The sequence below is a fragment of the Rana temporaria genome, chromosome 4 (assembly GCF_905171775.1).
Source record: "Rana temporaria chromosome 4, aRanTem1.1, whole genome shotgun sequence".
Taxonomy (NCBI): domain Eukaryota; kingdom Metazoa; phylum Chordata; class Amphibia; order Anura; family Ranidae; genus Rana; species Rana temporaria.
Window position 1 is genome coordinate 166,781,093 of NC_053492.1, and position 12,226 is coordinate 166,793,318.

The 12,226-nt window shown below is 42.2% G+C and overlaps 1 protein-coding gene across 3 annotated transcripts in view; it reads right to left on the reverse strand.

Annotated features, from left to right (window-relative positions):
- Window positions 1–12,226, reverse strand: part of GOLIM4 (golgi integral membrane protein 4) — a 157,197-nt gene that overhangs the window by 20,416 nt on the left and 124,555 nt on the right. For all 3 annotated transcript variants that reach the window (XM_040349312.1, XM_040349311.1, XM_040349310.1), the window contains 2 exons: window positions 11,898–11,966; window positions 11,008–11,082 (listed from right to left, as the gene is read on the reverse strand). In XM_040349312.1, the coding sequence (XP_040205246.1) occupies window positions 11,008–11,082; window positions 11,898–11,966 (144 nt within the window). The remainder of the gene's footprint in view (window positions 1–11,007; window positions 11,083–11,897; window positions 11,967–12,226) is intronic.

Sequence of the window (12,226 nt, forward strand, 5' to 3'; positions counted from 1 at the left end):
GTCGCCACCTCTCCTGCTTCAGTCCGTCCCTCCTCCCGACCCTCCCATAGCTCTTCCTCCTCACCCGAGAGCGTGACGCGTCCTCACGTCCTCACGTGCGCGCGCACGTCATGCTCGTGACGATCGTGCAAATGTACCATTTAAAGAAAAAAAATTAAGTCATTTTGAAATTGATGGCAGCTATACATATTAAAAAAAAGTTGGGACAGGGCCATGTTTTTTTAAGTTTAAGCATCCCATCTTCTTTTAACAACACTCTGTAAATGTCTAGGAACTGAGGAGACCAGTTCCTGGAGTTTTGTGAGGAATGTTGTCCCATTCTTGCCCGATATAGGATTCTAAATTCTCAACAGTCCAGTGTCTTCCTTGTCATATTTTTCGTTGAAGAAGTGACAAATATTTTCAGTTGGTGAAAGTTCTGGACTGGACTTCCCTGAAAAAGACATCTGGATGGGAGCATATACCGCTCTCAAATTTGCAAATGATTGAATTCTGTTTTTTTAGATTTTACACAGCGTCCCTACTTTATTGGAATTGGGGTTGTAAAAATTTTACATCGCACCAACAAAGTAGAGACGTTTAATTAGGGGGCTAACGAACTAATGTGAATAACATCCACATGTAAAAATGATAGGCTTCTGCAGGGCCCGGGTACAGTTCCCAAGATCTACTTCAAGGGTAATCAATCTGGAAACTGCTACCGAGGCAGTTGGATCTTGATCAAAGTAGTGAAGAAAAAAGGTTTAGAAAACATTTCCACAGCAGAAAATATCCATCACCTTAGGACACAAGCAAAAAACTGGAGTCCCACAGAGTGCATGGGGTTGTACTGGGGGCATTACCAACAAAACGTTTGCCAGTATCCAGTACCCTGATGTGACATATAAGCCATGGTATACAAACCACCTTGTGTCAGGTACTATATAATAGATCTATGAACATAACTTAATCATAAACACTTCCACATTTTACAATTGTCAAGGTCTCCTTAAGGTACCCCATTCCGAGGAGAAAAAAAACAATTATTCTGCACTCCAGACATACCTCCCTGAACAAATATGGCCCTAAATGTGAGTAACACTTAGTGAAATGTGTAGCCTTTATGGTTTTCAGACTGTGATAGATTTTAGCAGGCTGCTGGCAGTGGATCTGGACACTGCACCTGTGCCTCCCAGGTGCCTGATAAAACTAGGATTTGATGCACACATGTGCATGTGGCTTGAATGATAGCTCACACCAGATGCAGTTCCGTGCGCTTTTTTTCTGCACTAAAAATGCATGCAGTGTTTTCCATGTATTCCGATGGCTTTAGTTCACACCAGTGCAGTCAGTTTCTGGTGCAGAAAAAAAAGTAGAGCGTGCTGCATTCTGCACAGAACTGTACTGGAACCTAGCAAATTGTATCAAAAATGCACTGGAACTGCTTGTGATGTGAATTGTAAGCAAAAACTGATCCGGAATGTATCCGGAGTGCATTTTGTGGTGTTAATTGGCCCTAAAAATCCATGCACATTGTTTTACATGTATTCCAATGGCTCTAGTTCACACCAATGCAGTTAGTTCCAGTCAGTTTCTGGTGCAGAAATTGACCAGAAACTGACTGCATTGGTGTGAACTAGAGCCATTGGAATACATGTAAAACACTGTGCATGGATTTTTAGTGCAGAAACTGACCCCTAATGTGGTGGTTACATTAACTATTTTTTATTTATTTTTTCCACCTTTATTTTCACCTAGTGATCTGGAAAATAAAAAACTTACTGTCCAAAGATATCTCTACTTTGGATGAAGGACAACAAAGACACCTTGGAACAGCAGTATTTTTAGTCTGCGGGGATAGTATTAGATACATTATAAGATTCAGAAGGACTTGCCTAACAAATTAAAGCTGAACTCAAGCTAACACAGGAACAGGAACAGTTTTCTTCCTATTTCTACATAAATGAATAAGTGCTGACCATTGTAAGCAACCCCACATCAGTGGTAAATAGTTTGACTCAACCCTCTAATTGCTAGACAGATTGATCTGTTGAAGGAAGTTGAAAAACATATTTATTGGCAGGTGAAAATAACAGAAAACACAAATGCAACCACCATGTCTAATGCCCTGTACACACGCCTGGGATTCTCAACGACAAAAAGTCGGAAATCCAGAGGGGAAAACAGAGAACCTGCTCTCTACCCTTTCCTCCGTACACACGTTTGGTTTTCCCGTCGGAAAAACTCAAAATTAGAGCTTTTCCTCAGGAATCCCGACCATGTGTATGCTCCATCTGTCTTTTTCCCCACAGGAAAACTGCCAAAAACTTCAGTTTTCCACCGGGAAAAAGTCAGCTGGGAATCCTGACGGAAAAAAGAGAGCTGGTTCTCTTTTTTTCCTGGGGATTCCGACAGTTTTCCCATCAGAAAAACTGTGATAGAGCATACACACAGCCCAGGGAATCCCGGCCAAAATCTCTCCTCGCAGTTCTCCTGTCGGAAAAACTGTGATGGAGCATACACACAGCCCAGGGAATCCTGGCCAAAAGCTCTCCTTGTAGTTCTCCCGTCGGAATACCCGGTCATGTGTACGGGGCATAAGAGTTGGTAAGCTGCAATATACCAGTACATTTTTTTTTTACGTTTTGGTTTAAGCGCTTCCATCTTTGTTAAACAAGGAAAGGTAATTAAAGTTATATTTTAAAAAGCCTAGTCAGAGCAATAGAAGAATTCTTAGGGCCCATTCACACCTGAGCGTTTTGTAGACTGAAGCATGAAGCTACAAAATGCTAGAGGGGAAAAAATCAATTATTCTCAATGGAGATGGTTCACATCTCCACTCCAAAACGCCTGAAGCCGAACACCTGAAGCTCAAACAAGTTCTGGACCCTTTTTTGTCGCTCGAATTGGGCTGATTTGGGTGTTTTTTAACGTTTGTATTCCCATAGAAACTAATGGAAGAATCTATTCAAGCATCTAGTGCGACAACAAGCGTTTCTACGGGCGTTTTGTCGCTTTAATCTGTTCTGTGAAATAGAATATTCACCCAGGAAGAAAAAACTACAAACATAGCAACAAATGATGAAAGAGATGATCATTTTTCCTATTGGTTAAATAAAAAATGACGAAGTTCAAAAACGTCGGACGTGCAAATACGTGTGAATATGTGCGGAAAAACGCCGGAAAAAACGCTCAAAGACGCTACGCTCAGGTGTGAATGGGGCCTACTAATCTGCCACCAAGAAACCACCTATCAACAATAAAAGGTAAAAAGCCTTAGGCCTCGTACACACGACCGGTTTCCTCGGCAGAATCCATCAAGAAACTTGGTGGGAGAGCTTTTTTGCCGATGAAATCGGTCGTGTGTACATTTTTCATCGAGGAAACTGTAGAGGAACTCGACGAGCAAAAAAGAGAGCAAGTTCTCTTTTTCCTCGACGGGAGTCTGAATTTGCTCGTCATGCTCCTCGTCGGGCTGGTTTTCAACGAGAAACTCGAGCATGTGTATGCTAAGAAACCCACGCTTGCTAAGAATAAAGTCTGAGACGGGAGTAAAAGTAGCATTTGTAATGGATATAACACATTTTTCAAGCTGTAACAGACTGAAAAGTGCAAATCGTCTCTTAACAAACTTTTACTTAACACACAAACACATGAGATTAGTAAAACCAGCCCCAAGAGTTGTGCCAGTGGAATCGAACTTCCCCTGCCGTTGTATGTGTTGTATGTCACCGCGTTTGAGAACGAGGATATTTTGTCTTGACAGTGTGTACGCAAAGCAAGCTTGTCGAGTTCCTCAAAAAGCCTAACAAGGAACTCGACGAGGAAAACAATGTGTTTCGCCCCGACGAGTTCCTCGGTCGTGTGTACGAGGCCTTAGGCCTCGTACACACGACTGTTTTCCTCGACAAAATCCATCAAGAAAAATGCTGGCAGAGCTATTTTGCCGAGGAAAAGGGTCGTGTATATGTTTTTCATCGAGAAAACTGTCGTGTATCTCGACAAGAAAAAAAGAGAATATGTTCTCTTTTTTCTCGTCGGGAATCTCAATTTCCTCGTCGTGTTTCTCGTCGGGCTGGTTTACGGTCCTGCGTATGCTTAGAAACGCACGCATGCTCAGAATAAAGTATGAGACGGGAGTGCACCTTCGGTAAAAGAAGTGTCTGTAATGGAGATAGCATATTTGTTACGCTGTAACAGACTGAAAAGCGTGAATCGTCTCTCACCAAACTTTTACTTAACACGTAGTAACATGAGATTAGTAAAAGCAGCCCCAAGGGTGGCGTCAGTGGAATCAAACTTCCCCTTTATAGTGCCGTTGTATGTGTTGTACGTCACCGCGTTTGAGAACGACGAGATTTTGTCTTGACAGCGTGTATGCAAAGAAAGCTTGACAAGATTCTCGACAAGCCTGACAAGAAACTTGACGAGGAAAACTAAGTTTCATTTACGACGAGATTCTCGGTCGTGTGTACGAGGCCTGACATTCTGATCAGTAGCTTTTATCATCAATAGCACATTTATCTAACATACACATGAAAAAATATCCTTTGATGCTGTAATCTTTATTGTTTGCCCTCTCCTTCTCTCTTTAAATAGTAAAGTGATACTAGAAGGAAATAATCTGAACAAAAAAGGCCCCAGATGGGTTCTAGTAGAGTGACAATATGACTTCGGCAGACTCCTGAATACTGAAATCACTGCCATATGTGACATCTGCAAAGTATAGAGAGCACAAGGAAGTCAAGTGAAAACTACGCTAGAACACAAACTCCCAAGAGTGTGGAGGGTCATAGAAAAGGTCAGCAAATAAGGTTATTTGGTATCTGCCTTACAGCATTACCATCTATCAGTGCTGAAGCAAACTGGCCTTTTTAAGGGCTTTTATACAGTTAGCAACGATGGGGATAAAGGTGATTTGTCGTACATGTATTTATTTGTACAGTAAGAAATATAGCCTACTATAGATTATGTTTAAAATGGCAAGTACACTAAAAACTGACATATATCAGTATATTTGTCAATGAAAACCAAGTGTGGGAAGAACTGCTCTTGGTGACAAAATTCTGCTGCAGCACAAGAGCCCTGACCATACCCATGTGAGATCACTTGTACTTCTTAACCACTTAAGACCCAGACCAAAATGCAGCTAAAGGACCCGGCCAGGTTTTGCGATTCGGTACTGCGTCGCTTTAACAGACAATTGCGCGGTCATGCGATGTGGCTCCCAAACAAAATTGGCGTCCTTTTTTTTTCCACAAATAGAGCTTTCTTTTGGTGGTATTTGATTACCTCTGCGGTTTTTATTTTTTGCGCTATAAACAAAAATAGAGCGACAATTTTGAAAAAAATTCAATATTTTTTACTTTTTGCTATAATAAATATCCCCCAAAATTATATAAAAAAAACGTTTTATTCCTCAGTTTAGGCCGATACGTATTATTCTACCTATTTTTGGTAAAAAAATAATTGCAATAAGCGTTTATCGGTTGGTTTGCGCAAAATGTATAGCGTTTACACAATAGGGGATAGTTTTATTGCATTTTTATTATGGCGGCGATCAGCGATTTTTTTCGTGACTGCGACATTATGGCGGACACTTTGGACAATTTTGACACATTTTTGGGACCATTGTCATTTTCACAGCAAAAAATGCATCTAAAATGCATTGTTTATTGTGAAAATGACAGTTGCAGTTTGGGAGTTAACCACAGGGGGCGATGATGGGGTTATATGTGACCTCATGTGTGTTTACAATTGTAGGGGGGTGTGGCTGTAGGTGTGACATCATCGATTACGTATCCCTATAAAAGGGATCACACGATCGATGACGCTGCCACAGTGATGCCGCGTATACACCATCACTTTATGTGATGGAAAAAAACGACATTTTCTGTGAAGTAAAAAACGACGTTTTTGAAACTTCAATTTTCAAAAACAACGTTGCCTACACACCATCGTTTTTTCACAATGCTCTAGCAAAGCGAGGTTACGTTCACCACTTTTTTCCATTGAAGCTCGCTTCATAACTATCTTCTGGGCATGCGCGGGTTTAAAAACGTTGTTTTAAACGTCGTTTTTTGCTACACACGGTCAATTTCTGTGACACAAAAAACAACGTTTTGAAAAACGACACATAAAATTGAAGCATGCTTCAATTTTTTTTTGTCGTTTTTCACAAGACATAAAACAACGTTTTCCCCCACACACGGTCATTTAAATTGACGTTTTTAAAAACGTCGTTTTTTTTCATCACATAAAGTGATGGTGTGTACGCGGCATGAAGAACGGGGGGGCCGTGTTTACACACAGCTCTCCCCGTTCTTCAGCTCCGGGGACCGATCGCGGGACTCCAGCGGCGATCGGGCCCGCGACCCACAGCTGGACAATAGCACAGCACGTAGCTGTACGTGCATGTGCCCAGCCGTGCCATTCTGCCGACTTATATGTGCAGGAGGCGGCCCTTAAGTGGTTAAGCATGTTTTTTTTTTTTTACTTATGCCCTGTACACACGATCGGTGGACCGTTTTCATTGGACGAACTGATCGTGTGTGGGCCCAATCGTTTTTTTTCCTATCGGTGAAAAAACTTAGGACCTGTTTTAAATTATCTGATGGTTAAAAAAAACGATAGAAAAAAACGATCGTCTGTGGGGAAATCCATCGGTCAAAAATAATTTTTCTCTGCACGTCATTGTGTTTTACGTCACCGCATTGGACACGATGGGATTTTTAACTGATGGTGTGTAGGCAAGACTGATGAAAGTCAGCTTCATCGGATATCTGATGAAAAAATCCATCGGTCCGTTTTCATCGGTTGAACCGATCGTGTGTACGTGGCATTAGAATCTAACACACACAGTGCACTGGCCAATAATAAGTGATGTCTAATTAGTCCTATTGCCTGACAATATTGAGACATGTATGGCCATTGGCCACCCAAATCTCCTCTTGGCCTGGGAAAACGTTATGCCTTTGGGGCTAGAGGAATTATAATTTAGCACACGGTAGCAGCCTCTCATATCTGTGCGTCAATACAGAGATAAGTAAAAGCGTGATGTTTCATGCAAAATGAGTGCCTAGCATACCAATAATGACCACTGTTAAACACAAACTGGTTCACACATAAGGTATTAAGTAGTTGGACACAAGAGGGAAGTATGTCTGCAGTGCTCAAACCCTCATATTGTAGTGTAGTGACGTCACCACGTAGAGGACTTCCTCCTCTACGTGGTGACGTCACTACACTACAATATGTTGCCGGCCGGCAATTTTTACACTGACTGATTTTAACTATGTTTTTGTAAGTAGAACTTACTTTTTTAAATAAAATATGTTTTGCGGAGTTACACTATGTTGCATCCTCTCTGTTTACACATTACCATTTGGTGGAGCTTGTGGAAGTGAAGGAAGCCAGTTCCAGTACATCTGCTACCTGTGGGTTCATTACAACGATAAAAGGCCGCGGCTGGGCTATAGCCGACTGCAAACTGAGCTTGCCCTATCTGGTAAGCGGCTTTGATATTTGATGGCGGGTCTTCACTGAGAGTGTGCATTATCTGTGAAAGTCACGGTGGTGGTTATGAGCATATCGTACAAGATCTGCAGTGAAAGTGTACCTGTATATACATGTTTAAGAACTTTTTGGACTCTAAAACGTTTTGGTGCATTGGCACAGCTTTAACCCCTTGTTGTCTGTATTTGTGCTTTGCATGCTAGCTGCTGCCTCCCTCTGTACTCTATTTGCCTGTTTTTTAACCTGCTGAGTACTTTCTCCTCATATTGTTGCACTGCCAAAATAATTTGATGAACGAAGCACTCCATCAATTTATACACATTAATTTCTTGTACACATTGACATTTTCTTTTGCTTAAACTCGGAGGGCTGAACAAACAAAACCAATGAGCTTGCTGTACTAACTATGCAATGTTAGCACAGAGATCTCCCTTCTGAGCTATTGTGTTCTGACAGGGGGACTGCTCCCCTACCAGAACACACTGGTCGGCGCTCACAGCCATTGGCTGCAAGTACTAATCAGATGCCGATTGGCTGCTGTTTTTCCAGCATGCCCATTTGACAGAAGCCAGACGTTTGGTCGGTTTCTGTAAACACAGGCCGAATGTCGGACAGTTTCTGTTGATCTGGGCCAATACCAATCAATATTCGGCCCATGTGTACCAGGCTTTAGGCTCAGAGCCAAAGCTTGCACAAAACTGTAAAAAATTGACATAAATAAATGTACTGTAACTCATATGAACAAGCTCTTAATACAGCACAACAATCTATGCATAGAAGTTTAAAATGGGAAAAAGCTAAAGAAGATATTTTTAGGTAGAAAAGATAAGCCCTTAAGAACTAAGAAAGGGGGCTATACAGTGACAGATCACTGTATTAGCCAATCACAGGCTATCATACCGATTAGGTGATCAGGAACTGGTCATCAATGGATTTTTTCATCAGATATCTGATGACGCTAACTTTCATCAGTCTTGCCTACACACCAACGCGGTGACGTAAAACACAACGGCGTGCAGAGAAAAATGAAGTTCAATGCTTCCGAGCATGCGTGGATTTTTGACCGATGGATTTCCCCACAGACGATCGTTTTTTCTACCGTTTTTTTAACCTATACGAAAATTTTAAAACAGGTTCTATTTTTTTTCACCGATGGAAAAAAAACTGATGGGGCCCACACACAATCGTTTCGTCCGATGAAAACGGTCCATCGGTCCTTTTCAGGGCATTAGTGTGAGACACAGAGTCGTTGTTATTAAGAAGTGCTAGAACAGCCCAAAACATGTCAATAGGTTTCCTTCCCCCTCTGTGATTCTTTGTTTTCGTACCTGCATTTTGATGAATAAAGCCCACAAGGTGTGTAGCAATACAGTGCATCTTTTAATTTCCATGAGACATAGAGATGTCCGTGACACAATAGCACATACCATATATCCGGCCCCATGGATAAAGACCCACCTGCACATATATGCACATGGGTGGGGGAAAGGGGGTTAAAAGGGAGGTTCATTGTATCATGTTATACAGTACATGTTGCCGAGAATGTGTTTCTAGCACGACAGCATCGCGCTGATTCTCGGCGACATGGTGCCGACATCTCGCACTCGCTGGAATAGACAAAGCACATTCTAGCATGCGCGTCATAGAAGCGATGGGGATCCGAGCACCTACCCACGTGGTACCTTACCCACGTGGGTAGGTACCGGAGCATGATGGGACTGTGAGGCCTATATAAGTCGGATGCAAACCGCGCACCTGTCATTGCAGCGAGAAGAGGCATTGTGTCAACATCGGGAGAAGGCAGAAGAAGAGAAGAGAAAAAGAAGACGTCACAGAAGAGCGGGCTGGCCGCCTGCTAGTAATTGAGCTGACACATGAAGATAGCGGCGGCCAGCCCTGAAGGAGAAGGCACCGGACAGCGGGAGGAAGAACCGGGGTGCGCCGAGTCAACAGCGGAAAGTGGCGAAGATAGAAGGAGACCCCCGGAGAGCGGAGAAGACCCCCAGAGAGCAGAGGAGACCCCCCGGAGAGCGGAAGAAGCTCCCCTGGTAAAAGAGCTAAAGAAGACAGGGGGGGGGCCCCCGGAGCAGAGTAATAAATTATTTTAAAAACCCTGTGTCGTGTGTTTACTTTACTTTACTTTACTTTAACACTTTGCCTCCAGGTGAATGGGTAGGGGTACGATGTACCCCATATCCATTCACTTAGGGTGGGGGGCCAGTATCTGGGGGCCCCCTTATTTCAGGGGGCTCCCAGATTCCGATAAGCCCCCGCCCGCAGACCCCGACAACCAACGGCCAGGGTTGTCGGGAAGAGGCCCTGTCCTTATCAACATGGGGACAGGGTGCTATGGGGTGGGGGGGGCCCCGCAGTGCTCCCCCCTGCCCCAGAGCACCCAACCCCCCCATGTTGAGGGCATGCGGCCTGATACGGCTCAGGAGGGGGGGGGCTCTCGCTCGTCCCCACTCCTTTCCTGGCCGGCCGGGTAGCGTGCTTTGGATACGGGTCTGGTATGGATTGTAGGGGGACCCCCTACGTCGGTTTTTCGGCGTAGGGGGGGTCTCCTTACAACCCATACCAGACCTAAGGGCCTGGTATGCTCCTGGGGGGGAACCCATGCCGGTTTTTTTATTTAAAAATTGGCGTGAAGTTCTCCCTCTCAGGAATGCATACCAAATGCTGCAGCTAGAATTGGCGGGAATCCAAGTCGGATCTCCCGTCGCTTCTATGACGGCTTTGTCTCCATCGCGGCAAGCCAGCTCGGCGCTGGCTCCCGCGATGGGGCTCCTAGGTGGTCAATCTCGCCGAGAAAGGGAGCGAGATTGACACAATATCGCGGTCACCTACTGTACCTAAACATAAGGTGTAACATGGTAACAGTGTGCAGCCCCCCCACACCAAAAGCGGTCCCTTCCCTTAACATCTTAATCTTAAGAATACGGGGATTCTTCTCACTGCCATCTCTTGTAGTCACAGCTGCGTCATTCACTCACAGTGATCTGTGAATGAAATAAAATACCAATGACGCAGTATTGGATCAGTGCTATCTTTACCTGCACACAGGCTTTCTATATTAATATTAATATATTAATTTTGCTTCAACAACCTCTCTACTAGGGAACCACTTTACCCCCTAGCTATTGAATAAATTCTCTTGTACATTAAAACTGAAAAGAGCATGAGAACAAAATAACCAATAGCAAATAATGTGGTTTAGCAGTTTTTTTGCCAGTGGGATATTTATATGAATATAAGCATGGGACTTTTAAAAAGCCCAGATTAGGGTTTGAATGTTATTCACAATATACATATACACACACACATACATATATATATATATATATATATATATATATATATATATATATATATATATATATATATACACATACACATACACACACACACACAAATATATATATATATGTTTTATCCAGTCTAGGTATAATGAAAATATAACACATACTAATATATCATGAAATATTAATTTTACAATCTAATTATATTCCTTACATTTTCTTCATTTTCACCATATGGTTCTTCTCCATTTTGTTCTCTCTTTTTCTCCTCTGTGAGATCTTCCTGTACCTAAACAAATATAAGGCATCAATAAATCAAGACATATTTTGTGGAATTAATGGGATTTTAGATTTATATTCCCCATTGCATTGCATTGAATTGTGACTAACATTAACAATGCCCCTGTGTTACTCCTGTGTATATGCATCACAGATTCCCATGAACACTTTTCAAGGTGACACATGACTACATTAGAATGAGTGAATCCAATCAGCAACTAAAACTAGAGAAAGATGACTGCTGCATATAGTATATAACCTGTATACACTCCTTTCATTTCATAAACTATATTTAAAAATAGTAGTGGTTATGGATTTAATAAATGATAAGGTACAAGGTGCACACTTTGGTATATTGGAACAATATAAAACAGCTTTCAATTTGGCTTCCTAGTAAAAAGCCCACTATGCCTAATATTAAAGATAAATGAACTGACAGAACCATAAATAAAATGTGATGTTTCCAGTCTTGAAAAAATATAGCTTGAGCAGCGTGTATAAAGAGTAATGTGTTGTTGGGATAATAAAAAAACAAAAAAAACAATGTGTATTCTAGATGGAATTTGAGACTGGGACGTTAATCTCACAAGTCATCAATCCACTTGTCCCCAGTAACCTTAGTTAAACCATGTGTGACTCTGCCAGTCGTGAAATTAGTTGCAGTCTTTGGACTTGTGCACAGATCTGTGTGTTTTTATACTTTCCCAAAGATCAGGTGTCTGGATCGTTGATCCAGTAAGGGCATTCTCTTGGGGACAGTTTTATTTATTTTAAAGCCGGGCAACTAATAATGCAGTGTTAATAAAAAGGACATGCTGAACACACCTCTTCTTCTCCTTCCTCCTGGTATTGTTCATCAACATTATCCTCTTGCTGGTCAGGATTCCCAGCCATCTTTAAAAGCAAACAACAACATTTATTATTATTATAAAGGATTTATATAGCGCTAACAATTTGCACAGCATTTTACTTAATATGATCACTGAACCACAAAGACAAGCATGCTTGCTAAGGGAATGCAAACTTTGTGTTTGTTACAGAAAGAATGTACCAAAAAACTAGCAACCAAGTCATGTACATACAGTAGCAGTGAACCAAGCTGCCTTCTCATTGGAGATGCACTGCAGCCTGACTGCTGGGCACACTTGTGCCAC